This window comes from Larus michahellis, chromosome Z (genome assembly GCF_964199755.1).
Source record: "Larus michahellis chromosome Z, bLarMic1.1, whole genome shotgun sequence".
NCBI classification, from domain to species: domain Eukaryota; kingdom Metazoa; phylum Chordata; class Aves; order Charadriiformes; family Laridae; genus Larus; species Larus michahellis.
This window is the reverse complement of record NC_133930.1, coordinates 63115107-63142753: the sequence shown is the minus strand read 5'-3', so window position 1 is coordinate 63142753 and position 27647 is coordinate 63115107. Positions and strand designations below refer to the sequence as shown.

The window sequence follows — 27647 nt, the reverse complement described above, 5'->3', positions numbered from 1 at the left end:
TAGAGTTTTCTCGAAATGTAGTTTTCCCTCACGTTAGAAGACACCTTACTGAAAAGTAAAATTACTGAAAGAGAAATTAATCCTGCATTGCTCAAGCCAGGACACACCATCTAAAACTCCCCTGATGCAGCTTTGAGACATTCCCAGGTGTTCTGTCACTGGATGCCAGGGAGAAGAGATCAGCACCTCCCTCTCCCCTTCCCCTGCTCAGGAAGCTGTAGAGAGCAATGAGGTCACCCCTCAGCCTTCAAGGACCTTCACATCCTTCTTACATTGTGGGGCCCAGAACTGCAGACAGTATTCAAGATGAGGCTGCACTAACACCGAATACAGCGTTGACCAGCTGGCCATGCTGTGTTTGATGCACCCCAGGATGCAGTTTGCCCTCCTGGCTGCCAGGACACACTGATGACTCCTATTGAGCCTGTTGCCAACTGCACCTCCAGATCCCTTTCTGCAGGGTTGCTCCACAGCCACTCCTCTCCCAATTTATACTTGCGTCTGGCATTTCTCTATGCCACATGCAGAATCCAGTATTGGGACTTGTTAAATTTCATGCCACTGATGATTGCCCAATGCTCCGGTCTATCTAGATCCCTCTGCAAGGCCTCTTGTCCCTCAAGAGAGTCAGCAGCACCTCCCAGTTTAGTATCATCAGCAAACATTCAAATCCTGCATCCATGTCATTGACAAATATATTGAACAGAATTGGTCCTAAAATGGAGCCCTGAGGAACACCGCTGGTGACCAGTCTCCAGGCAGATGTAGCCCCATTCGCTACAACCCTTTGAGCTCTGCCCTTCAGCCAGTTCTTCAGCCAGTGCACTGTGAACCCGCTCATCCCACAACTGGACAACTTGTCCAAAAGGGTGCTGTGAGGGACCATATCAAAAGCCTTACTAAAATCCAAAAAACATACATCCACCACCTTCCATGCATCCACTAGGTGGGTGACCTTATTATAGAAGGATATCAAAATAGTTAAACAGGACTTCCACTTTGTGAACCCATGCTGGCTGTGCCTGATGATTGCATTGTTCTTTAAATGCCTTTCGATATTACCCAGTATAATCTTCTCCATAATTTTTCCAGATACTGAGGTCAGACTAACAGGTTTGTACTTCCCTGGGTCTTCCCTCTTGCCCTTGTTGTAAACTGGACTAACACTGGCTAGCTTCCAATCAGTGCAGACCTCCCCAGACTCCCAAGACCTTTGGTAGATGATTGTGAAGGCTCCTGCCATACCATCCGCTAGCTCCTTCAGTACCCGGGGATGAATCCCATCAGGCCCCATGGATCTGTGAACATTCAGCTGATACAGCTGGTCCCTTACAATTTCAGTGTCCACAAATGGAAAGTCACCTTTGCCACTCTTGTGGTCCTCTGACTCAGGGACCGGACAGCCCCAGGTCTGTTAGTTTTATTAAAGACTGAGGCAAAAAAAGCATTGAATGCCTCCACTTTTTCTTCATCCCTATTAGTCAGGTGACCATCTAAAACATACTCAGATTTCTGTAAGTTCTGCAAAAATCAGCAGCTATGTACAGGAGAAAGCAAAGTCATCAATTCTATTGAGCATGAACTCTACAGTTAGCCATTTATATTTATATTTAGCTTCCTGGCTAGCAGTCAGCATGCACGTACTGGCTAATGTATTAGCACATAGATAGTCACCACAGTATGTCCTCTCGCTTTTCTTGCATAAAATGGACAGATGTGAAAAAAAATTACAGGAAATGTGGAAGAGCAGAAGAGCCAAAGAGAAAGAACTGAACTGGTAATGTTAAGAGAGTAGGGGAGGAATTGTAAGAAAATGGATGACCGGGGATTCTTGTTGCTGAGTGGCAGCAGGAATATGGGAGATTTCATTAAGTCCAGTGTTCACTTGTTTCCTGCTTTGGGGATGAAGTTTATTCTCCATCTTGATTGTCATGTTTCAACAAGTAGATATGGGTGTTCACTAATGATTCATTCCTAAGTGTTATGTTTAGAGTGTACCCAACATGGTAATACTGGACTACTAAAAAGCTTTTGTTGTAGATGGAAGCAGGCTAGGATACCATTACCTAATATTGTTTGTTTTTTTTCAAGAACTGGATGTGTTTATTATTGGAACAGAGTATAGGGATGTTTACGCTGACAAGAGTCAAACAATGTTAAGTGTATGCTAGTTGAAGTATTCTATACAAAGTTGATAATGAGAGATTTCCCCAAGGAATCACTAATCATATTGATAAAAATCAATATTCAAACTTCATAAAAACAGTAGCTGAACACAGGTGACAATGCACAGCATGTCTTCTCTGGCCTCGTCTTTGTCTGTGCGCTGTCTTCATCCCAAATGCTGTGTGCTTATCCTCCTGCCTTCTGTATGCACAGAACATACCACAGCTCTTCCCACGTCAGGCCATTGTTTTCCTTCTTTTCCCTTGCTCTGCCCCTGTCTCTTTGCTCTCTAAAGTGTATGTCTTTTTGCTTATCTCCCTCTTTAGTACAATGTACACTACCTGATGCTGTGCATATATCTCTGTCCTACCATGAGCCACCCCTTTCCCACTTCTCCGCAGTAAAACGTGAAATTGCTTTCTGTCTGCCTATGAACAGTAAAATCTCCTTCTAAATTCAGATAAAAGCGACCAGCCCAGAGGTGAACTCACTCTGCATGAGTAAACGGCTGATTAAAAGGCTAACAGTAATTTATTCAGAAACACGCCACAAACACAGTCCAAGAACACGAAACCCGAGCGGCAGCACAGCTCCGGGCGGGCAGCTCGCTGGCGATGCTGAGACACGCCGGCCTCCACGGCGTCCCGGCCGCGGCTGCCTCCGGCCCGGCCAGGCCCTGTGACCTCGGCGGCGGCCGCCCCGCTCGCACGACTCGGGGAGAGCAGCTCAGCGGCCCTCCTGCCGCGGGAGCCCACCTTAGCCGCGGCCTCCACGCCCCACCCGGGCACCCCCGGGAGACAGCGCAGCCCTCATGCGGGCGGGGGGCCCGGCCCTGCCGGCCGACGGATGGAGAAGGGGCAGCCGAGCACGGACACCCCAAGCCCCCTGACCCGATCCCCGACGCTGCACCGCCCTCGCCCCGCCCCTCTGTGGGCGGCCGGGGCGAGCCCGCGGCCTCCGTTCCCGCCCCCTCGGTCTGGATTGGTCGCCGCTCCCTCCCCCTGGCCATGTATTGGCCGCCGCTGGCGACTCTGGAGCGCTACGATTGGCTGCAGTGGCGGCCGCGGGTAGGCCGGTGGTGGCTGCGGGGAGGCGCGCGAGCCGTGTTCGGGAGGGGTGAGTGCGGGCGCCGGCCTGGCTCGGCCCGGCCCGGCCCGGCGGCTGCGCGTCGAGGCCGGGCCAGCCGCGGCTCAATCCCGGGGATCTGCTTGCGGCCTCGGGCCGCGGAGAGAAGGCGGTCGTGGAGCCCAGGCAGCAGGGCCGTGCCGCTGCCGTCTTCAACCCTCGGGGCGGTCGCTTGGGCCGCGGAGCGACAGCCTCCTCTCAGGGGCTGGGCCTGCGGGGCGGGGGCGGCCCGGCTGGTGCTGCGGCCGAGGGGGCAGCGCGGCCGCCTCCGTTCAGCGCAGCGGGCCGTGGTGGTCCGGCGTGCGTGAGAGGCTCCCCCGATGGGCGCGGGGAAGCCGACACGGCTTGCAGACACAGAGCAGGCCCGGGCAAGCCTTCAGTTCAAAGTTGGTTTTTTTGGGGCTGGTTGGTTGTTTCTGGTGTTTTCCCCACAACATTGCGACGGTGACTCTTTCTCCCGGGGTGGAGGTGGGGAGCCTGGTGCTGAGGCCGGAGAGCCGTCTGTGACGGCGGGCCTGTGCTCCCTGTGCTGCCCAGGCAACCCTGCCGGCTGGGTTCTACCTTAGACGAAATAAAAACGGGTGTGAGCAGGCTCATTTCTAAAGTGAGCCCCTTGACATTGCTTGGAGTCGGTTATGAAGCACTGACACTGCCTGTTTGCTGGAGGAGAGGTGTTGGTGGGCTGTGAGCAGAACCACCCCCAAACTAAGGGACAGAAGGAATGTGCCTTGGGCTGGAATCCAGAGGAAACGTGTTAAGGTGCACCAGCTAAAAGTGTGCATTTTTTTCCCCACACAAGCAAAAGTGCATTAACGTGTAGTTATACTGCGCAGCATGGATTTTGTGCCAGGGTGAGAGCCTGGAGGGTGTTTGCTGTGTGTGCTTTGGTGTTGCACCTTAAGTGGGTTCACTTGAACTGCTTGCCTTCAGCTGTGCTGACTGTGGTGGAGCTGAGTTTTCTCAGAATACTGGGCACTGCAGATATGCTGGACTGGCTGCTGCTGGTGAATTAACACTTCTTATGAAGAATATATATGTTACATAGCATGTGAATCTGCACAGTGCACAAAGATATAAAAAATATAAAAAGTTGGTATTGTAACTGTGATGCTGAATACTTTGTAGGATGTGTTTGAAAGCTTAGAGACTGCATTTAGGTCCATTTTCTGTAATCTGACATGTTCAGACACTTCATTCGTTCAGTGTGGTTCTTGATTTGCACTTGTCTGTGTACACAGTTAAGCAGTTTAGAGGAATGATTTTTGATTAAAATTCTGTTACACTGTATCTAGAAAAAATAAATTATGTCCTGTAGCAATAAAGAGTGCTGTCAGACTACTACTGTTCTCTCTTAATGCACAAATCATGAAGAATACATACTTTATAGATGTAAATTTCATTTAGGAGAAGTATGCATATTAACTTGAGTAAGCAAATATCTGTAATAAAATAAGTTCACTTGCAGCTGAGTCAGACTTGCAAAGATATGATTTCCTGTTCTTTCTTACCCATTAAAGAAAGGAAAATGTCTGAAAATGTTGTTCAGAAAAATCATTATTTTGAAGTTGCATTAAAATGCATGATCAGGAAACTTCTTTGAAATATACTTTTTTCTTTTTATTTCCTTTGCCAACTCAGTGAATTGCAATGCAGTGTCAGTAGCGTGCAAAAGTTCTATACAGATCAAAGCCTCATCAAAATAAGAAATATTTATGAATTATCACCTTGTTAAGCTAGCTGCTCCCATGAGGATGTTTACTTCTGCAAAAGCAGTTTAGCCTAGCGAATGAAAAATACTCATATGATGTATTGGACTAATTTAGCAAATAGCGTAATGGGTATTTGTAGCAAAAAGTTAAGATGGCATTGCTACCATTTTTATATCGTAATCTCCGTTGTGGTCCATAGTACTTGTTGAGTTGTGTTGCTTTGGTTCTTGATCTCTTAAGAGGTCTTGAATGAAACAAAAAGTATTACTGTGCTCTATAGCACTAGAGGCCAGAATCCCATTGTATTGAGGACAATGCATTTGTAAGGCAGACAGGCCCTGGCTTGTGGTTTATCCTAGTATTGCTGAATAATATTTTGAACAAACAAAGTATGGGGAGCAAATTTATTCTGATAAATTTAAGTCTGATATTGTCCCCCCCTCCCCCTTCAAGCCTAGTTTAAAGCTGTGTCAATGAGCCCTGCTAGATTGTGAGCAGAGACCTCTTGCCCCTTTCAGAAAGGTGAATCCCATCTGACGCCAACAAGGCTGGTGCCATGTAGGCCATCCTGTTATCAAAAGCCCCAAAACTGTGGTGGTGACACCAGTCTTGGAGCCACTTATTAATAGGCTGGGCTTGTCTGTTTTTTCCAATGTTGCTGCCTGCAACTGGGATGAGAGAGGAGGCAGTAACTTGGTGCTCCAGAATTTGTTACCTTTTTTACTTTCCCCTTATCTCTGGAGTGACTTAAGTTTTGAAAAGCCCAGCAGTGTTCACAAAATATAAATTTGCTGGGATTAATACTTCCATTATCTCTCTAAATAGTGTTAAATGCAGAAATATTTTTGTCATTAAAGTGGGTGAGGTGACAATAAGCTTTTTGGATATGTTTAATTTCCTATGCTGTATTTCCAAAGTTAGGCTCATAGTGGAAAAAATTTGCAATTCATGTTTGCTGAGAGGATCCTTTGCACTATTGAGATCCCAGACACCTGAACTGGTCAATCTGTTTGAAGGTGTAGCCAGCTGCTGTTTCAGTCATTAACAAAATACTCAGTTTCTGTAATCTGAGAGGTAAAAAAGTTTTATTTTCATTTAAGGAGATTTCAGTGGTAGACCAGTGTGCAAGCTTATAGAACTTGGACCACAGGCTACTTTAAGCCCCTGGCAAAGAGAAGGAACTATATTAAGTTAAAACGTTGACTTAGTGGCATCTATAGCTCAAAAGAAAGTGTGAAATGACCTGGAAGGTCAATGAAAAGACAATAATTAAAGCCTGAAAAATGAATCCCTGAAGCATGTTCCATTTTTTAGTGTACGTGTAGCTGAGCTGATACTGCTCATGGAAATAATCAATACTGCGTTCCCAAATATCCTAGAAAGCCACCTAAACCAAATACTTTGTAGAAGGAACTTTTGGATGAATAAATCTGATCCTTTAGAAAAACATTTAGTTTTTGCTTATGATATGGTGTAGTAGTCTTGTCTGGGATAGAGTTAAATTTCTTCATAGTAGCTTGTATGGGGCTATGTTTTGGATTTTTTTTCTGGGAACAGTGTTGATAACGCAGGGATGTTTTGGTTACTGCTGAGCAGTGCTTACAGAACTGAGGCCACCTCTGCTTCTCATGCTACCCCATCATTGAGCAGGAAGGGGGTGCACAACAAGTCAGGAGGGGATGCAGGTGGGACACCTGACCCTGGCTGGCCAAAGGGATACCTGGGACCATGTGGTGTCACATTAGGGGATAAAACTGGTGGGGGGAAAGGAGGTTGGCCAGGCTGCTGTGACTTTGGAACTGTCTGGGCATTGGCTGCTTGTTGGTGAACAGGTAGGGTGTCTTTTGCATCATTCTTTTTTCCTTGCTTTTGTTTCTTTTCCTCTTCATTTTACTCTATTCTCTTTAAAAAAAAAAATAATTAAACTGCTTCTGTGTCAGCCCAGAAATTTTCTGACTTTACTCTTGTGATTCTCTCCCCCATCTCACTGGCTGGGGCAGTGAGTGAGTGGCTGTGGTGTTCTTAGCTGCCTGCTGGGGCTACACCATGACATACGGCTTTCTAAGGTTTAGATAAATCCAGACAGTGAAGGTAGGTTCTAACTGAATATTCATTGTTTTGAATGGAAATTTGCCAGTGTACCTAGTTCGGAGCTTGTAAGCATAATAAAATGTCTAAAGAATTTCAGTGTCAATCTGCCCATAGTGGCAAGAGAGGGGAAATTGTGACAGTAATATGTTAAGTTATTGAAATATTTCTTTCCCTTTTTGGGATTATTCCATGCCTTTCTTCTGTTAACCGAAATGGAGTAATCTCTCCCCCATCCTAAGCAGTAGTGTTTAGAAAACTGAAAGTTCTCCATTCTAATTCACGTTTCTCTTTAATTAATCTGTTCTTGGAAACTTTCAATACCTGCAGGACAGAAAGAGATATAGAATATTGGTTACAGATAAAGAATTTTGAATAATACAGTTAAAAGATAATGTGACTATTTTTAGCTGGAACTTTTGTCTGAGTTGATCAGGGATATGCTTTCATTATGGTTCAGAATTAGTCAGGTAAGGGAAAGGGTGTCAAGAGTGAGTTGTTTTTAAGATTCACCTATTTGGTAGCCAAATGCATTCATATACTTCTGGGAGTAAATGCAGACTTTCTTTTTTAAGACAGTAACCTAGAAAACAGTAATTGTGTCAGTATTACATGCATTCCCTTTTCAAACCTTGACTGTGAGATTCTGTTCTTGCATTGTGGAAGAAAATGATTTCTGTAATTCATAGGTGTAAAAGAGTGTTGGTGAGATTGAGACCAGAATATGTATGCAAGTTTTTTAAGAATGCTGGGAAAAGTCTGAGGAAGAGCAGAAAAAGTTATGAGTTATTAAAATATTGAAAAAAAAAAATACTACTTAGAGAGATATTTAAAGCTTACTTTACATGTCTTTAAAAAAAAAAAGCTACTTACATAACTAAATACCTTCTGCAGCAGAAAATGCATCCCCTCTTTGGGATGAAAACCACTTCGGACTGCTGCCCCCCCACCCCTGCCATGCCCCACACTCCTAATTTTGTTTTCTCTCTGTGAGGTATACAGTGAGCCTAGGACATGACTGTGTGAAGGAAGTAAAACTGGACATAGTAGGGTGAAAGTAAGATCCAGGTAAACTTGATGGAATACTTAACTGAAAATAGCCTTGTATGTAGTATATTTTTTTTCAGCAGAAACTACCAAACTCGATTACCTTTTCCTTAAACTACAAAAATTGCTAGGTATGTAAAGGCAGGTATTTCAGCTCTTGGATAAAAGGCAAGATTTTGTTCAGATGTTCAGAAGTACTTTAGATAAACTGCAATTTCTTTAATTTACATGATTTTTTTTTTACCATTGATGTTATGGACTAGACTCTGCTCCAACAAAGTGATGCCATCTGGGTAGGTCACAGCAGTTCTGGGAGTCACAAATAAGATCAGCATACCAGCTGTAACTCTGGCAGTCAACTTCGCCCTGTTTAGGAGGTGGGTGTATGCTGCAATTGGCATCCTACATCTGCATGGGTGATGGTGATTTATTTGAGTAGTGCTGTAGATGCAGATCATGCACTCCTTGATCCCAGAAAGCTGCTTCTCCTTTTTTTTTTTTCTCTAGTGTGCATGATGTGAGGGGGTTGAGAGGACAGGGGAGAACAAAAGGTAATGTGGAGGAGAGTAAAGGGAGGTGTTTGGGTTTCAGGGGGTGAGGACTGGGATCCTGTTGGAGGACTCAGGATGTAACTGAGCAGGAGACTCAGTTGTCCTAAATCTGACTCTGTAAATTGGAATGATTTGAGATTTGTATGTAGGATTGTGCTCAAGGGGATGGATCACTTCTGACTGCTGAAGTTACAATGCTAGATTGTGAATACATATATGCATGCATCTACAGTTAACCTTGAACACTGTTACTTCTGGAAAACCAATGGGTTTTTTTGTGGGAGAGGACAAGGTGGTTATGTGGGTCAGGTGGATTGCATTTACTTTCTCAGGATTTCTGTGTTACTGCCTGTAGTTTGTTGGCTCTAGGGAGTGGAGTCCTTAGTGCAGTGCTTGTAGAAGTGAAGTATGCTGCTCTGCATCAGTGATTAAGGCAGTGCCTGTGAAAAGCTGGACCTACCTGTTTGTGAACTGTGCATTTTGGGACACTACCCCCGTTCTGTTTTTTTTTTGTTTTGTGTTTTTTTTTTTTAAATCCGGCTCTGGTAATCTAAAATGCTTTTTTGCTTTATGATGGCTGCTAATGATCCTTTGAGGAATTCAGGTGACTCCACCTGAATTCTCCTTTTGAAAGGACAATTCTTTAGCCTGAGAAGTGCATAAATAGCCTGTGTCCCCTGCATTGGTTATTTAGTCACTGGTGTGTTGGTCAGTTTTGCAGAACTATGTCTTGTCAGCAGGTATTGGGTGTGTTTTGAACAGGCCCACTAAATTGACCTTCAGAGAGAGAAGACAGAGCAATACCCACTTTTAAGGTTTGGGTAGCCTGGCAGAAGGACCTGACAGAGGGTATTATGTGTCTCAGCAACTTGATTGCCTAAAGGGTTTCTTGTAAATTGGTCTCTGGCTTCAGATGCTTAAATGCTGCATATTTTAGGCATATAGGCAAATAAGTGCATGGCTCCTGCTCTTGTGTTTGAACTATTTTGTAACTAAGTAGAAGTTAACCTCTTCTGTAAACCAAATGTGACAAGCAAACTTTCAGTAACTGGTGAAAGCTTTCACTATATTGATCCAATAAAGCTTTCCAAGGGTGGAAAAATAACTGCATGATGTATTTTTTAAGAACAATTGAACACAAGATGAGATACTCTGTATGTGAGAGAATTATCTAGAGCAAAAACTGTAGTGCATTGCACCCAGCTTTAAAGACTTTGCATGCTGTGAAAATCACTTTAAAAAAACCAAAAAACATTTGCATTCAGAGAGTTTGACTCTCTTGAGTGGACATCTGGTTTTGAACAATACTGGTGTTTTAGAGAACAAACTAAAATTAAGAATAAGGCAGTTCTGTTGTATTTTTACCTTTTTTGCTTTGACCACTGGTATTACCATGTTTGAGGGCAGATTCTCTGTTGCTTTGCTGATTTACTAATCTGTTGGATTTTGCTCTGCAAGTTAGGTTATGACTGCTCATTGTCAGCTCCCTCTGGTGGTTTGCTAACCGGGCATGTTATAACCAGTAGAAATTTAAGAATTGTCAGAGCTTGCTTGAATAAACCTGACTTGCTCATTGACTTAATTAGTCAGCCAGTTAATATTCTCAATAAGAGAATTAATTGTCAGTCCACTCTTTCTTGCATTAGTTGTAGAGAGTTTTTGCCTTTCTAAAGATTGCAGGAATTGTGTAGTTAATAATGAATTGACCATTTTAGCTTCTGTTTTATGTGGGATGGGTAGGGTTGGACAAATCCCTGAAAATATTTTGAGAGACTATATGTAATCAAACTACATAGAGCTTCATAGAGAAATGAGAAAAAAGCCTCTGATACCTGCTAATTTTTTCTAGAAAGCCTCAACTGAGCTATATCCCAAGTCTGTAGGAATAAGCAGTATTGCCCTGTTGCAGCTGGTGATGGATGTGTTTGGACTTCTGCACTATTCATGGGACTGGGCTATGGTTGGAGAGATTTCATGTGTGGGAAGAAGACTGGACTAAAGACATTACTAAGATTGCATGGTTTAAGGGAGATTTAGAGACATAGTTATAACGTGATAAGTTATAGCACAACATTTTTGTAGCAAATTTTTTCGTAGAATTGGATAAAGATAACAAGAAGTGAAGCTGACAAAATTAGATAAAAGACTCCTTATGCTATAGCTTCCTTAACAGGTGCAATTTTACAAAATCGAATTGTAAATATTTGCCTTTTAATTTTAAGCACTGCAGGTATCTTCACTGTTGCTGTCAATTTCCCTGGGAATGAAACAGTAATATTTTAGACTCTTGTGGCAGGTGTTCTATTGTGAATGTAATTTTGTTTGGTTTACTCCAACCTTAATTTTTTCCATGTCAGGTTGAAAGAGAAAGAGATGATTTTTCTTTTCCTGGAACTTACATTTTTTTCTGAGGCCCTGAATCTTCCACCATCATTTTACTACTCAAGTTTCTGTCCTTTTTTTTGTCTGTAGGGAAGATCGGGTAGAAAATATTTGGATTTTTTCCACAGAAATTTGAAGTGCAGATTGCTAGGAAATGTTTTCAGAATTGCCATGCTGACAGTTATAGACCAAAGCCTTGTAGAATGTTATGTATTTGAACTTCTTAAGACTAGCTTCTACTAGAAGCTATAGTTTACAATAGGTAGCTTTCTTCATTTTGCTTCTTCATTAAAGCTTTTAAGGGAATTATGTGATTTCGGAGAGTGCAGCCCCAAGAAAAATATTTCTCTTTTCCCCTTGCATTTTATTTTTCATTATTTATGTTAGGTAGGCAGCAACAAAGTTAGTTTCCTGTACGTCAGTCCTAGCAAAATGACAACTTCAACAGTGATGCTAGTTTAAAACACAAACAAAGTAAAAAAAACCAAACCTGCTTGGACTGTTTGACAGTTGGTATATGTGTGCAGTTGTATCTTTTAGACAGTCCACATACTGCAACAACCAACCTTACTAGTGGCTGTACTGCTCAAAGCTGCATAAAATAACTGCTAATACATAGTGTCATTGCGTATAGATAGTCTCTTTTTAAGGGTAATGAACAGATCAGTTTAACAGTCAGGAAAGAAAAAAGTTTTCTTATTTTTTCTGAAGTTCAGAAAACTTTGCATTAATGGTTAGAAACTTTATCTTTCTGGACTTCAGTGTCTCCTTTTCAGTTTGGTGAGCTTCAAGAACAGAGAAGCTACTATGTTAATTCCATATGTAGTGAAGATTAAAAGTGACTTAGAGGGACATGAAAAAGACACTGAACATCTGAAATGCTGAATGTCTAATTGCATTTGTACAAGGAACAGCCTTTGGCTGTGAATACTTATGCTAGATTATTAATAACTGATGCTACTGCTATTTTAAAATCTTCCGTCATTACAATACTGGCAGCTTTCCCTGCTGTTTTTCAAGTTACCTTGTACTACTTATCCCATGTTTTCTTGGTAAAAGCATTAAGATCCATTAATAGGGAATACTGCTATAAAAATAGGAGCCATATGTGAGCAATTCCATTATATGGCCATGCGTGAACATACTACCTAGTGTAAAGAATAAAGCCTTCTCCTTGGGACTCCTGTTTTAGAAGGTGTGATTTGTTTAATTGTGCTTTTCCTGTCACAGAAATAAACTACCTAGGGCTGGCTAAATTGTGCTGCCTTACCTGAAGGCTTTTTCCATTATGGTGCTTGCAAATGTTTTTTGCAAGCTAACGTATGTGTTGTGTAATACACTTTTGCACATACCTTTGACACTAAAAAAAAAAAGTCAGGAGACATCTGGACTTGAGTTTTAAATTTTTTTAGTAAAGTCTGTTATTTACTACAAATATGTTAAGATGGGACAATATTGGTGTTTGTCAATATTATTTAATGTAGATGAAAACTCTGTTATGTACTTTCAAAACATACGTGCCCAGAGCACTTCAGGTTCTTAACAATCATGTTAGCAAAGCTCAAGACTTCAGACAACTGGGAAACTCCTTGCTAAAAAAGTTACATCAAAGTGCTGAAGAGGGGCAAAACTGTAAAGACATCTTGTTGTCTAATGCAATCTCTCTGTCTCTTTCTTTCCTCCATAATCTCACGTAGCAATGGGTCAAAAAGGTGGCAGACTTGCCTGGCCCAAACCAGCAGAAGGCTATCAGAGTGTTACAGGCAGAAGATATGGGAGAAGACATGCCTATGTTAGCTTTAGACCATCTTTGAATAGCCAAGGCAGAGATGAACATCAACACGAAGGCTGTGAACAATTAGAGTGGGAGGATGTTCAGCAAGAGAATTCTTTACGTAAGTGCATGTCTCTCCATATGTGCCATTTAATTGCAACCTGGGATGTGTGGAGGTGGAGGGGAAAGGCACATAGAGAAATATGAAGGGAAGAGAGTAGCCACTTAAATAACACATGTAAAGTACATTTCATATGGCTTTACAGAATGAAAATCAACATGAAAGTGAATTAAAGTACAGTCTATCTTAGGCTCTTTAATTTTACCTGAAGTGCATTCCTTAATGAGTTAATGCATTCTAACCAACTAGATAGCCATAACACTGTAAAATTCAAATTATTTTGTCTTCAAATCAAATTGCAAATCACACTTGGAAGAGAATACTAATTCTAATCTTCTATTTGTGAAATATTTCATGTATCATGGACCAGGTTGTTCTGTCTCTGTCAATTTTAGTGTAGTTCCAGTGGAAATTAATTTAAGCCTGTAAAAGATCTTCAAAGGTTCTCTTCTTATTTGTTTGTATGAATCAGGCCGCTTCCCTTTCTTGTTTAATGAATATTTAACGTTATTATTTTCCAAACTGTCTTTTGTGACTTTAGTATCTGAATAATAATTTCATAGAGAAATACAGAATGGCTTGTTGGATTAGAAACATATCCCATCTACTTGAGGTTTTCTCTAAAAGAAGTTTGATATAGGCTCAGATCTTCCAATTTTTTCTCCTTTCTGTAGACTATTTTATACTGCTTTCTCCTCCTAATTTCCTTATTTCATAATAGCATAGTGCTAATTTAACTCTGTCATGTGCCTCTGCTGTTGGAGATTGTTATGTGAGTAGATCATCTTGGGGCTGGTTTTATTTTTTTGGACCTTGCAGTTGTTTGTGCTTTATATATTTTCTACGCTTTCATCTAGTTAAAGGTTTATTTCCTGTAAGGCAGTGTTGACACTTGTGGAGATCTTCTCTATAATACTGCCACCTTTCTTGTTTCAGTCATTCGGAGAGGAGCATGCTATTATTTTAGGGGCTATAAGAAATATGCAGTTTAGAGCATATTATCTCCTTCTTAATACAATTTCTTTGTATATAAATTCTAAAAGTGACTCACTTTCTATATTAAGTCTAATAACAAAATGCCCTTCCTTTTATATTTGGTCTTTTTTTATATTACGTTTTTCAAATTTCTTTGAGAAATGTTTTGGATTGACTTATTTCCCTTACCTCAACTAGGTTACGTTATTCCCCAGTCAATACTTATTTTTTGCTGGGTGGGTGCTACCTAAAATATGATGCATATTTCCTTGCTAATTGGCTTTACCTCTTCAATACATCTAAGTAATTGTGGAAGATGGGTGGAAGGAGCTGTCCTTGGAAATACTAAAACCTGACTGGACTTGGTTGTTGGTAAGCTGCTACAGGTGACTCTATTTGAGCAAGACGGGTGGACTGGATGATATCCAGAGGGGTCTGCCTGCCAACCTCAGCTGTTAGCAATTTTGTGAAGGATCTTCAAGATTTTGGTTAGATAAAATGTGATGTTACAGCATTGCTTCCTGCAAGCCACGCTCCTAGTGCTGAGAGGCACAGCTCTTGTAAGAGTTCAGTGCCATGAATTCACCAACTTAGGCATGGATTATCTATTTAGATGAGATTCTTTTTTTTTTTTAACCTTGGAACACTCATTTTACATGGTTTCCTACCTCTAACTGTTTTTAAAATGACATGCTAGGGAATCCTTCAACTAACTGTGCATTTTTTTTTTTTGTCTTGTAGTTAAGATTCCAAATCTCTTAATACTGACTTAAACTTTTAAGTACTCTCAAGTTATGCAAGCCATTGTACGTTCAAAAGTAGTTTGGACTATTGCCTTGGTTAGGAGTTTACAAATGACTTGAACTAAGCATTAATTTTGTAGTAGCAGCAGTATACTGTATAGATGTTTTAACTTCTCTAAGTCTTGCTAGTGGGTTTGATATTTATTGTCCTTTTATGCAAGAGGTGTTCAAGTGTGATATAACACAACTGAATTTGTGATGATGGTAACTATTAACTGTAAGTCCACATTCATCCCTACTATTATTTTCTTCTTAGGAGGAGCTGCACTCCCAGCTGCATGCAGAAAACATAGTGCTATTAGTACGTAATTTATAGTAGCAATAAATGGCTTTGAGTGTGGCAGGAGGCACAGTTTAGCCAGTTAATGAATGGATAGCCCCATTTTTAACTTATGGAAAGAAATGTTGCAGCTTTTTTAATCTTCTAGTGTTTTTTTTCAGATATCTTGTTCTCATCTTAAAATTCCCTTTTCCATAAACAATGTAAAAATGCTGCTTATGCACATGTTCATTTAATACTTGGGTTTTTGCTGTCAGGCTGATCTGAAATTATATCATTTAAGTCTACTTCTGTATGCTTAGTTTATATAAGTGAGAACATAAATATATTAATGAAGAATGACTGCATCTCTGGTAAATATTTCTCTTTATCAAATTGCACTGGAGCCATAGTGAACTGTCATTTCTTTTTCCTGAACAGCTGCTCTAGATGAGCATATTTCAATTGTTTTTGATTATTCCGTTGTATTCTTCCTTACAGCTTTCTGTGAAGATTCCAGTCCATCGGTTCAGGCTTCTTCTGATTTATTGGATGAGCCTCTGTTAGAAAATATTGGAACTGGAGAACGCATTTGCCAAAGTGTATCAAGCCAAACTTTTCAAGCAAACACGTCACCATTTTCTCTATTCTGTTCTGGTCTGGAAGGCAACACAATCTCGGGGAACTCTATGAATCCTTATGAAAATTCTGAAGACCTTGCAGAATATGCATCTGAAGGGCATAATGATTTGAATGGTCAGAATGGAATTGCCTCTGTAAACATTGACTCTTATGAGCCAGATAGCAGTGATGGAGAGGAAGATGATGCTCAGGACAATTTTTCTTTGGCAAGTGAAGCAGGAGGTGTACTTCAGGGAACGCTAGATAGCATGTTTTCTGAGTTAGAAAAAGGCTTAGAGGCTCTTACTGACTTAGAGTCCCGATTGCTCACGGTCAGCCACAGTTTTTCTAGAGAATGTCATGAAGAAGCAGGACCAATGCCTCTAATGAGATACTCAGATTCAGGCTTGACATGTCCAAACAACAGGGCATTTGAATCTTCTGCTGAAGATCAAGCTATACCGAAAAGTAACTTGACTGGTGCCAGTTGTGAAACACAGCAGGTAAGAAATATAGTGGATGTTGGAATCAGAACCCCTATAGCAATTGCTAATGAATTAAATGCCAGTGGTGGAACGACTGACCAAGGAAATTCACCTGAGCAAGTAGTGAGACCTAAAATAAGAAAACAAAGTCCTGCAAACCAGTTGGGGAGAGAGGAGCTTCTCCCTAGTGACAATGAAGAGAAAAGTGGTTCCTGGAGAAGAAATGAAGCTGCTGAAATCCAGCAAGGCCATGTTGAGTATGCCTTGAGAAATAGCGAAGAGATGAGTTCTAGTATGCACTTTGACACAAGAGAGTACCAAGGTCATCAAAAGAACACAGAAACAGTCCTAAGGAAAAATACAGCAGCTCAAGAACAAGACATGCTAGATAATAGCACTGTCAGGGATGATTTTGAAGACTGCAACAGACACTCCTCCATGTCCCATGATGATGAAGACAGGTGAAATTTCATTTTATTAATTTCATTTTATTCTTCATTTCTTTACTATTTGTTTGGCTGAGAGGTAAGGCCAACATTGCTTATTGGTTGTTAAGCAACCGTGGGTATTATCAGTGTCACTGCTGCTATCTTCTCTGTGTGCTAGGAGAAAGATGTGTATAGTGGATCTGGGCTTGTATTCCTGAGTTGTTTTATGTACCCTGCAAATGCAGAGGGGGAAGGAAAAAAAACCTTTTTGCAAAGTGGGATGGGCAGAATTCTTTCTTAGGAACCGACTTATTTTTTTAATCAGCTCTTTGTGTATACTTGCTTTATAATACATTTCTAAATAGTACAAAATGAGTTTCTGCTAGAAAAAAAGTCTATATTGAAAGTAATGTTCATAGAAAAGTAGGAAGTCACAATATGTTTGTGTTCGTTTTCTTTCCCCTAAAGCAGTGTTAAAAGTCACACCCCATTGCCTTGTTTAAATTGCAGGTCAGAATGGAGTGATGGAGAATGGTCTGCAGCTGTGTCTTCCTATTTTGCTGCTACAGACAAAGACCATTCTTCACGTGATGAGACCTGGGAGACTGTCCCAGGCAGAGAGGAATGTGAGCCTGAAGTGCAGAGCAGCAGCAGTGGCATAGAAGAGGAGAACACGGATGTCTGTTTCCAAGGAGGGTATGGGTTTATTTTATTAGCTAAATTTGTGTAAATTCTGATGTCAGCAGTAACACAGTATCTGCATGACACTACACAGAATAACATCAGTTCTGAAACTAGTTACTATACCAGCAATAATCACTTGCCTACATCAAAATAATCTGAGTACTCGTATGTATTTCAAATCAGGGAAAAAATGGCATGTTATGCAAACAATTGTATTTTATGAAAGATACAGAAATAATGAGAGGGCATTGATTGGTAATGTCAACAAGGAAAATAGGCTGGATATACCGACTTTATAAGTAACTTGCCTAATCCAGCTTTTTAAACATATACATGTTCTGGTACTGCTTAGTACTCCTTGCAAAGCAGTTTATCTCTGTGCTTTTTTGTTTCTCATATTCCACTGCTGCTTTTTATTTCTGTAGCCCTATCAGTGATTAAAGTAAACTTGAAGTGCTTGCTTGCTGCGTACTTATTTTTCCAGGCATTCAGTAGTTTACTTTATAAAATGTGCCTGCCTTTGTTGCAAGGCAGAATTTGTAGCTGTAAATAGCCAAGGAAAGTTGGGCTTTTTTTCCTAAGCATCTGCTATGAAACTTCTATTCTTAGTTTGGGTCTTTATAAAGCAACAAGCCATGCCTACGTGTTCTTCCAGCTTCTTCTACTCTTAGGTAGACAGTACCTATAACTAAGCAGTTCAAATCTCTGCTACTGCTTTTTTAGTATGGCTGTCTCTTGAGGTTTGGAGAATTAGCATGGCTGTATGAAAACACTACGAAAACTCATCTGTTTGAGAACAACAACAATGGAGCTGTGTAGTCTTTATCTTTCTTTGATGTGAACAGCCTGCAAATGCACCCATTTTTAACATGTTTCCTGTTTATTTGCTCTTTGAGAAGGAAAGTGGGACTTAGAGCCTTGTGGCTTTAAACATCCAGGTGACTTGTGCTCCTGCAGAAATGAGAAGTCTTTCTCCTTATGCAGATAGTTTCTCTTGCAAATAATAACTCTTGGTATTCAGGCCAAGTTTCCCCATGAAGGCTGTTCCAGGGTGTCAAGAGAGCCTTTCTTTTTAGTGGCTTTAGGACCTTGTAGATGAATAAGAAAATCTTTCGTATGAAATATACTAGCCCTGGCAGGGATACTGCCTGTACTAGGGGAAACACAAAGCGAGCTACTTACCCTACTACTGGCCTTGAGCATTAGACAAATAATTTTTGCAACAGAATCATGGATCTTACCAGATTCTGAGTCTGGAGCCAATACCACTGGGAGTTTCTTGGTTTTTACAGCAAATACTAACTTCCTAAACTGGGACTGCAGTCTGAGAAACATGCAGCTGTTGTAGTTTGTGTAGCTTTTGTTACTTGCATGTGTTGGCAAATTCTCCTAGATCTTTAGTTTTAGCTTTTCATTTATTTCTTTGAAGGGAACAGATATTATTGGAGGAAGGAGAGATTCCTTGGTTACAATACCGAGAAGAAGAAAGCAGCAGTGATGAGGAAGATGATCCAGTTAGTGATTTTGTGCATCCTGGATTGTTCCTGTTGGATGGAAATAACAACCTTGAGGATGACTCCAGTGTGAGTGAAGACCTGGAGGTGGAGTGGAGGTATGCCTTTGATAGTTTCCTGCATTAATTTCAGAGGTTTTGTAGTTACTATTTTGCTTTTATATAAGATGTCAAAAATACTCATGGCTATCTGTATGCACTTGCTTCAAAGGCTGATAATCTGAGTTTAAAGCCTTAAGGTACTTCAAGTGATGTTTTTTCTAAGGAGAGAACAAGGATGTAGATTTGCTAAATCAGACTGTGATCTCAGAAAGTTGTGGTGCACTAAATATTCAAGGGATGAGTGTACTTTTTCAATTAATTGTCAAGATGGTAAGTACAGTGGAAGTATAAAAAAGTAAAGCAATATGAATGTAATCAGCATTCAAGTCAGTGCAGTTCTATAATTGTTCTTTTTCTCTTTTGCATCTGGTGTACATCAGAAGTTAAAGGCCTATTTTATGTCTCTTTGAAATGTCATGGGCTTACCTAATATTATAATGATATTGAATGCTTCACTCAATTTTCTGTCATTAGAATACTGAAGAATATTGTAATATACTTATTACAAAAATTCTGCAAATACCAGGAAGAAAGTGATCCTAACCGCTTACACAGCCTAATCCTGGAGTAGTATAGTGTGTTTGTTTTAAAGTGAGAGTGAGCTAGACAGAATGCTTTCCAGTGAGAGACTTAACACTTGCTCTCTTCTGCTTATTAAAAATATTACAAACTACAGTGTAAATATACCAAGAACACTGGTATTTTCTCTCTGTGAAGTTCTATTGTGAAAAAGCACAACAGGGTCAAATGCATGAGAGTCCCAGCTAGAAGTAAGGCGTGTGTTCTTACTGTGCCAGGCAGGAAGCTAGCAAAGGAATTGCAGGATATGGAAAAAACCTGTTGTTTAAATGTTGGAGTTTAGACTTGGTAGGCTTCTTAATTCCTCAAAATATGAAGTAAGATGCTTCTCTAGTAGTTTGTCTAAGCATGTGCAGATCTGTACATGATTTTGCTTGTGCCTGTTCTAATATTTGGTCTCTGAATGTGGAAAATAAAACTCAAAGCAGATGCCAAGCTATGAACTGTGACACACAATGTAATCAAAATCTGAATGCTAGTTGTAAACTGAGCTTAATAGCATATGTCTGAAACTTATTAGCTGAACTGTGTGTCCTTTTAACTCAGGGTTAATCAACAGTAAAAGCTCCTGTCATGTTCTTCTGAAGTCCATATTGTCTTGAGTTGTACCACTTTACTGGGAGCAGGTGCTGGGAGTGGGGGCTGCAGGGTGGCCTCTGAGGAGAGGCTGGAGCTGCCCCATATGGGACAGAGCTGGCTCCAGCAGCCCCGCTGCAGGGTGGTGCATCTAGGGAAAGTGTATTTAAGAAAGGGTTAAAAAATGCTGCACAGCAGAGTGTGAGAGGACTGAGGATGATTCAGGAGAAACACAGCTGTAGACCCCAAGGTCAGAGAACAAGGGGGAGGAGGTGCTCCAGGTGCTTGAGGAGAGATTCCCCTGGAGCTCCTGGAGAAGACCACAGTGGAGCAGGAAGATATTGTGAAGAAACTGTGCCTCTGGAAAGCTCATGCTGGAGCAGGTAGTGAAGAAGTTCAGTGAGTGGGAAGGACCCTCTCAGGAGCAAGTTTATCCTGAAGGACTGCAGCCTGTGGGACGAACAATGCACTGGAGCAGGGGAACATTGTGAGGAGGAAGGAGAGGCAGGGAGGAACTGCCATGGACTGACCACAGTCCCCATTCCCTGTCCCTCTACACTGCCTGGGTCAGGGTGACACAGAGGAGTCAGGAATGAAGGAGTTAAGTTGAGCCTGGGAAGAAAGGGAGGGCTAAGGGGAGGGCGTTTTAGTTTTTGTCTCTGTTTCTCACCATCCAAATCCCTTTTTGTTGGCAATAAATTCACAGATTCATAGAACAGCCCAGGTTGGGAAGGACCTGTAAAGATCACCTGGCTCAACCTTTCAGTTAAATTAAGGTTCTCCCTTAAGTTGAGTCTGTTTTGCCTGGGATGGAGATTGGTGGGTGATCTCCCTGTCTTTATCTTGACCTATGAGCTTTTAGGCTTATTTATGCACCCATCCAGTTGAGGTGGTGGAGCAAGAGCAGTGGGATGGGTATCTGACAGCCAGCCCGGGCCAACGCAACCACCTCATGAGAGTATACGCACACAGTTGTTAGCAGGTGATGTGCAGTAATTTGATGTACCCAGCCCTGATGTTATTACTACTTACTTTGAAATGATGACCATGTTTCTTAACTCATGTTTTTCAGAATACTTGATGAGTTTGGGGATGGCCTAGGGCTTGCTCAAGCCATTCCTTATGTGGATCCTCAGTTTCTCACATTGATGGCACTAGAGGGACACTTACAACAAGCTATGGAGGTATTCAAATATTCTTGCTGCTATTAGTGATGTTGTGATGTAAGCTTTTATTACTGAATTGTTTTACAGCATATTCTGAAAATAAGGAGAATTAAGGAAAAATTACTTTCCTCTTTTAGCTTGAACTTTCAGATCTCCAAGCTTGAAAATAAATGTTGAATGTTCTTTTAAATGTAGTGCAAAAAGTCTCTGGTTAGTGCTGCTCCTTTTAGAATATGTATTTTCGCTTAAAGGAAAAAAGATACTGATTTCTACCAGTATTAACATATGCTATTTAAACTATTCTAAAGAATGTTGCCAAATTCCCTACATAACAAAGGAAAATTCATAACTGGATCTGTGACTATGGATCATGCCAGCATTTTTTTTTTGCAAGAGTACAATTGGATATCTCGTGTTTTTATTCCTCAGTGGAAGACTTTTCTGTATTTGACAGTCTTGACTCCACGTGTTTTAAATTAAAAAAAAAAACCACCAAACCACCCAAAAGCAAAAAAGCCTTTTAACTTTACCTTGTTCTAATCTCTTTTTATCTGTCTACCTTTGCATAAATAAGAGCATTTGTTATTGAGAACCAGCAGAGTTATGATCTTTGTCGTCTGCGTTGTGTGACGTAGGTCACTGTCAGAGCGAATATGAAGCTAGCTGAAATTCACTTTGATGTAATGTGACAGTTCTTGCACTGCCAGAAATCTTCCCTGCAGGGTATTTGTAAAAATAAGAGTTAAATGATTTGACGACATATAATATGGTGTTACAACAATTAAATTGAATGTTTTGTGTGCGTGACAGAAGTTTAGGGGCATCGGGGGCAGTTTGACTCCTAGCTCTTAGTTAAAAGGGGTGAAGAGGGCAGACTGTAGGTCATAATGTGCTTGCAGACAAAATACCAAGGATGCTTTGAAATGCTTTCTAAAGCTGAGAGTCAGTGGAACAGTCATAGATTACCTTTTTCTATGAATATGTGCAAAATAAATGATTTTGTGAATAAACTTCCTGGGGTTTTCCCAAGGGGGTGGAAGGCTTGTTCCCTGAAGTTGGCAGTCATTCAGTTCCCAGGTATTGTGCATCCCCTGAGGTATATGGGAGGTCAGCATTATTCATGATCAAGTACCATAGGGTCTTCTCCTGCTGTGTAGGATCTTGCTAGTGTTACTCATCTGGAGACACTTCAGAACTGCTGATTAATGTGTAGGAGGTCTGTTGATATCCTTAACTATAAAAGCAGTATTCTAAAGTTTTATAGAGAAAATTCCTTGTCTCTTTCATAGCTGCTGGTTCTCACTACATCAAAAAGGACAGAACTACAGAAGCAGCTGACCCCCTTCTTTGCACCAAAGCAAGAGGATCTGTGTATAGAGGGGAAACTTTCTTTTTTTAATCTCTGTGTCAACACTTAAAGAGGAGACTGAGGTTATTATGGCTCTGAGGTTTTCTTTCTCATTACTGTGTAACAACATTTCCTTAGTTACTCTGTCAGAAGAAATGTGTGCACTCTAGTCAGGCCAGCCTGTAAAAGCAATCCTAGGTGGCTTTGTGCATGGCTGGCTGAGAAGATGCTGTAATTATGTTAGTGTCACTGAACACACTTGGCAAGCAGGTAGATGACTACAAAGGTAGTTACTCTCTGGGACCTGTGGTGCAGGTCGCTATGGATGCTCAACAAGAGGGAAAGCCAATTCTCTTAAATAGTATTAGCGCTTGAAATTAGCTCTTAGGTGTCTGAAACTTTACAGTGATCATACAAGTCTGGCATAATTGGGATGAGTCAGCAGAAAATGGTAACTGAGTAATGAAACGAACAGCTGGATTGACTGTGACCAAATAGACCACACAGGTTTTCAATAGTAATTCTGAGTATTTCCTCCAAATCTCAAGCAGAATATATAGAGCACCTCTCTTTCCAGTATGAAGATGGTTACTAAAGTTGTTCAGAAAATAAAAGCAAAGATTACCCCAAACTGTTTAATGTTTCTCTTAGGTAATGTTAGGTAATATTTCTGGAATTTGAGAGAAAGTGAGTACAAGAAGGCTCTGTAATGTCTATCCAGAATTAATTTTAATTTTTTGCTGAGCTCCTGTCTTTTAATGACCACAGCAAGATGTAGACAGGATCAGGATATAGTGTTTTCTGCTTTCTAGAAAATAGGACTTGCAAATGGCTAGTCCAGTGTAATCTCGTAATAAAATATGATGTGACCCTGTCCCTGACTGGATTAACATAGACTATAAACTTGTATTCCTGGAGGTTTGACACATATGTAATATTGCATCCTTCTGTCTGTTTGGGGTATTATCTAATTTTTCCAGCTGTAGTAGTTAATCTGATTAAGCATGGTATTTTTGCCTACAAATTTTTCTCAGACCATTGCAGCTGTGGCAAAATACTGTTACAAATACTAAAATTTCCTTAATGTTAGTAAGGCAGTATTGTCTGCTGTAACAAACTTAATGTTTTTAAGCTGTTAAATTGGAGAAGTGTTACCTGTCTTGCAGGTGGACTTGCATACTGCACTAGGGATAACTGTCCTAGGATTTCTTTTAAATTAGCAAACTTCGAGATGAGAATATCTGTGGCAGTAGGAGCCCTAAATATTTGTCTGCTAGCTCATGCTGGTATCTCTACTGCCACAAACATCTGCCTGTAAATGTAAACCTGGTGGTTGAGAACTATGGTGGGATGGTTGCCTGAGCTACTTTGCCACTGTGATAAAAGTAAGGCATGTTTTCAGGCTGCAACTCCAATAACTTTCTCTACAGTTTAAGATGAAAGAGTATGGAAGGTGTTTCTGTATAATCCAGTGTCTCTCTAGTATATTTTGGACTTTTTAGTTAAGTGTGCCCCCAACATTACAAAAATGTCAGGTTATCTTAAACTTCTTACCAAGGGGGGTTTCTAGCCATGAGAATAAATAATCTGCATGCTGATTAGAGCAGTGAGTAGTTGTATTTAAGAGGTATGACTAGTTCATTTAGTGTATGAACTCAGTGCTTCTGTGTTCTCAGCAAGAGCTGAGAACTCCATTTCAATTTGTTCTGCTGTTCCATTTTCAATTTGTTCTGCTGTTCAAACAGGTATGTCTAGTACATTTCTTAGCAAATATAACCAGTCTGAGATCTGTGTTGCATCCTTACAGTGTCTTGTGGGGTTGAATGTGTGGTCTAAACATCGAGTTTGCCTCCTGTAGTATTGGAGTCTTAAAGATTTAGCAGGGTGAAAAATTTAAGTTTCAAACAAGGACTTCAGAGGACTATGTCTTAAGTCATTATACAGATGAGAAACATCGATGTGGATTTTTTTTTTTCTGAAAGCCTGCATTAGTAGGTACTTACTATTTTTGTTTGTACCTGAATAGTTCAATAGTTGAAGCCGGGAAACACATTAATGAGGCTTTTATTTTAAGAAAGTGAAACATAACGACAATTTTGTATTAGCAAGCTTTATTACATTTTCGACTTGCTGTCTTTTCTGAAGCTTTCTAAAATGAACAAGTATTCATTAGAGAATTAGTTGTGACTCTGTCTTGGTACTTTAAGAAAGTTTAAGCAACAAGCTGTTATTGTTTTGACCTTCAGTTTCATCTCATTCATTACAAAAATAAAACTGATGTAATGGTTAGTCTAACAGACATAACTTCCATTGAAGAATTGGAAAGAATTCCATATTAGAATTGGATTCCTTTTTCTTGCGTATGTGTTTTCATGTGGAATGTTACATTTTGAGTAAGAGGACTTGGTCTCTGCTCACCCTTTTCAGACTGCTATGGTACATCTGGAGTCTCTTGGATTTGATATTGAACAGGCTTGTCCACCAGCTACTCAAGAAACCATAGATCGTCTCCCACAGATTACTGTCACAGATGTTCATGAAGGTATGGAAAAATAATTAAGAATTAATTTCCACAAAGTTTATAAGTAGAAATCTAGCTTTCTGTAATACTATAAATGCAGTGTTTAAACATACTTACTGTGCAGCTGCTAATGCTGTTCTAAGAGCTTTGAATCTTGAATCAGATTGAATATAACTTTGGTCAGTTTGGAAAACTAATCTTTACTGGAGTGTAATCATATTTTGTAATCATTAGTGATACTGTTGATAAGATGTGTATTTTTATTTCAGCTCATTTTAGATGTAAATTGAGATAACAATGCTTTTTCTTCATCATGGGTGTAGGTCAAGAGCAGTGTTGCACTATCTGTTGGAGTGAATATGTAAAAGATGAAATCATAACAGAGCTGCCCTGTCATCATTTGTTTCACAAACTTTGTGTAACTCTTTGGTTAGAAAAGGTAAGTACTACAGGGTTGGTGAGGCTCTTGTGGAGTTTTTGGAGTATCTGCATTCTTCTGGGAAGAAAATTTTGTAACTCTTTGAAAATGTGGGATGAATACCAGGAAATAACTGATTGTTAATTTTATGCAGTATGGAAGCCAATTCTAGCATTGTTAGCTGTCTCTTAGCTCCAGTTAGCCATCCAGTCAAATTTGACTTTGAGACAGTGCTGTTGTGAAGACATTAAATACTTCATGAACAATAATCTTTAGTTTTCCAATAGAATTGAATGCAGACTGTGCAGATGACCCAGAGTTTTTTCTCTTTTTTTTTTGTAGTCAGGAACATGCCCAGTTTGTCGTCATGTGCTTGCACCCATGCCTCCTGAAGTGGATGCTGCCACTGTTTCTGTTCTGTCTGATCATGATCTGCCATCGCCTGTTCACAGTACTACAGGAAATTCAAACTAGTGTCTGAAATTAAATCTTTGCCACCAAAGCAAAAATGTAAATTTTGCCTGTTTAATTACAATGTGAAAGCAAATATGTATAAAATATTGTATGTAAAATACTATCTATATGATATATTTTAGTTTAGGAAGAGGGTCCAACACTTTCTAAACTCTTAAGGTTTATAATAATAGCTTAAATTTTCAGACTATTGGTTAGAATGTTGTTGGTAATTGTAAAGTCTAAAGCTTATGATATGATAAATTTTTCCAAAAAGTTAATTAATGTGTCACTTTGTCCAAGTTCTTGCAGCTGCAGTGCAGTTGCAGCTTATTAAAGCTATACTTAGGACCTGTTGTACCTAGTATAACTGAATTACTTGGTTTTGTCAAACTTGGGCTTTGTAATTGATTTCTCCTATCTGCATCAAATGTGAAGATGTTCTGTGACACCAGCAGTGGTAAAACTTGATTTCAGTGGGAAAAAAATGCGTAATGGAACAATGTTTCTTACCAGTTTACTCTATAATAAACTTTCCTAAAGTCAGAAACACTAATGGCTTGTTTCTATGTGGTTTTTTCCTCTTATAAATTCTAGCACCATTTTTAAGCCTGTGTCCTGAGTAAGTCTATGAACTATGGAATTTCAGCCTTTGAAGTTTGAAGTTTCTAAGAAGTTGCATCTGTAAGAGCTGGGCACCTGGTTCTTTCAATTTGTGTTTAAATTCCATTCTACTAATTAGGTCTCCTGTATGCCTGCATGTTTTCTCTCTTTTTCAGATATATATATTTATTTTTATATATATATCAGGGCTGAGGTTGCTTTCTAATGAAGATATTGTTAAAATATTTTTGGCTCTTTGAGTATTAAGTTTGAAAATGGTAGTAGAAACTTCACTCACTTAATTGAGAAACACACTTGAATACTTGGCTATTAGGATAATTGTTGTAAAGTTATTTTGGAAATTTTAAAATTGGTAGCATTTCTGGTATTTGCATTGGTTGCAGTGGGTAATGCTACAGTTAGTATTTTAAAGGAGAAAAGACTGGTCTCTAAAATGTATTTCTATAAATAATACTCTAATGTACACAAAAACTATAAGGGACATGCAGTTAATCATTAGAGGACAGAAAGTTAATATTTGGGTAGGTATATGTATACTAATGGCTTCAAAAAAACTTGTGTCGCCATTGGATAGACACACAATTCCTAAACAGGTTGGTGCCTGGCAATAAGATACAAGGTGTCTAGTCGAACCCTCTTAAAAGAGTTACAGACTTTTCCAGTAACTTCGAGATTAAGGTGAATTAAGCTCTTGGAAAAGTGATTGATTAAAAATCTTATAGTAGCTCACTGACTCCCATTTATAACTATGGGTGCCATCATAGTATCTTATTTCTTTACAAATATTAATATATTCTTTTATTAGCAGTGAAAGATGGTAATATTCATGTTTGAGGGACAGAATGAGTTGTGTTGTGTACTTTGCAGTGTAGTTTGGACTGCATCAGAACAGGGAATTGGTGGCAATTGCCATGAGTCTGCTCCTGAGGTTTTCAATTTTGCAATTCCAAAACTTAAAGTATTAGGAAGCCAAAGCAATAGGATACTGGTTAAAAGTGAAATGTGTCGCTCCTTCTTGGCTTATTTTCCTGTATTAAAACTTTATATTTGCTGAAGTAGGTATCAGTAGGATCCGGGAAAAAGTGACAAGGAACATAGACTTGTACGCATACTCACTGGTAGAATTCAT

The 27647-nt window shown here is 40.0% G+C and overlaps 1 protein-coding gene across 5 annotated transcripts; it reads left to right on the top strand.

The window, feature by feature from the left end:
* Window positions 1-3206: 3206 nt before the first annotated feature.
* On the top strand, window positions 3207-26448 carry PJA2 (praja ring finger ubiquitin ligase 2). 5 transcript variants are annotated; one of them, XM_074570458.1, is made up of 9 exons: window positions 3207-3233; window positions 12766-12963; window positions 15502-16567; window positions 17045-17230; window positions 18648-18830; window positions 21061-21172; window positions 24930-25044; window positions 25347-25462; window positions 25784-26448. In XM_074570458.1, the coding sequence occupies exons 2-9, from the start codon at window positions 12768-12770 to the stop codon at window positions 25913-25915; spliced, it is 2106 nt and encodes a 701-aa protein (XP_074426559.1). In that variant the 5' UTR covers window positions 3207-3233; window positions 12766-12767; the 3' UTR covers window positions 25916-26448. The 5 variants fall into 5 exon arrangements, with proteins under 5 accessions (XP_074426559.1, XP_074426557.1, XP_074426558.1 ...); XM_074570456.1 differs by having other exon boundaries at window positions 3207-3282; XM_074570457.1 differs by lacking the exon at window positions 3207-3233 and adding an exon at window positions 3255-4050.
* Window positions 26449-27647: the final 1199 nt, after the last annotated feature.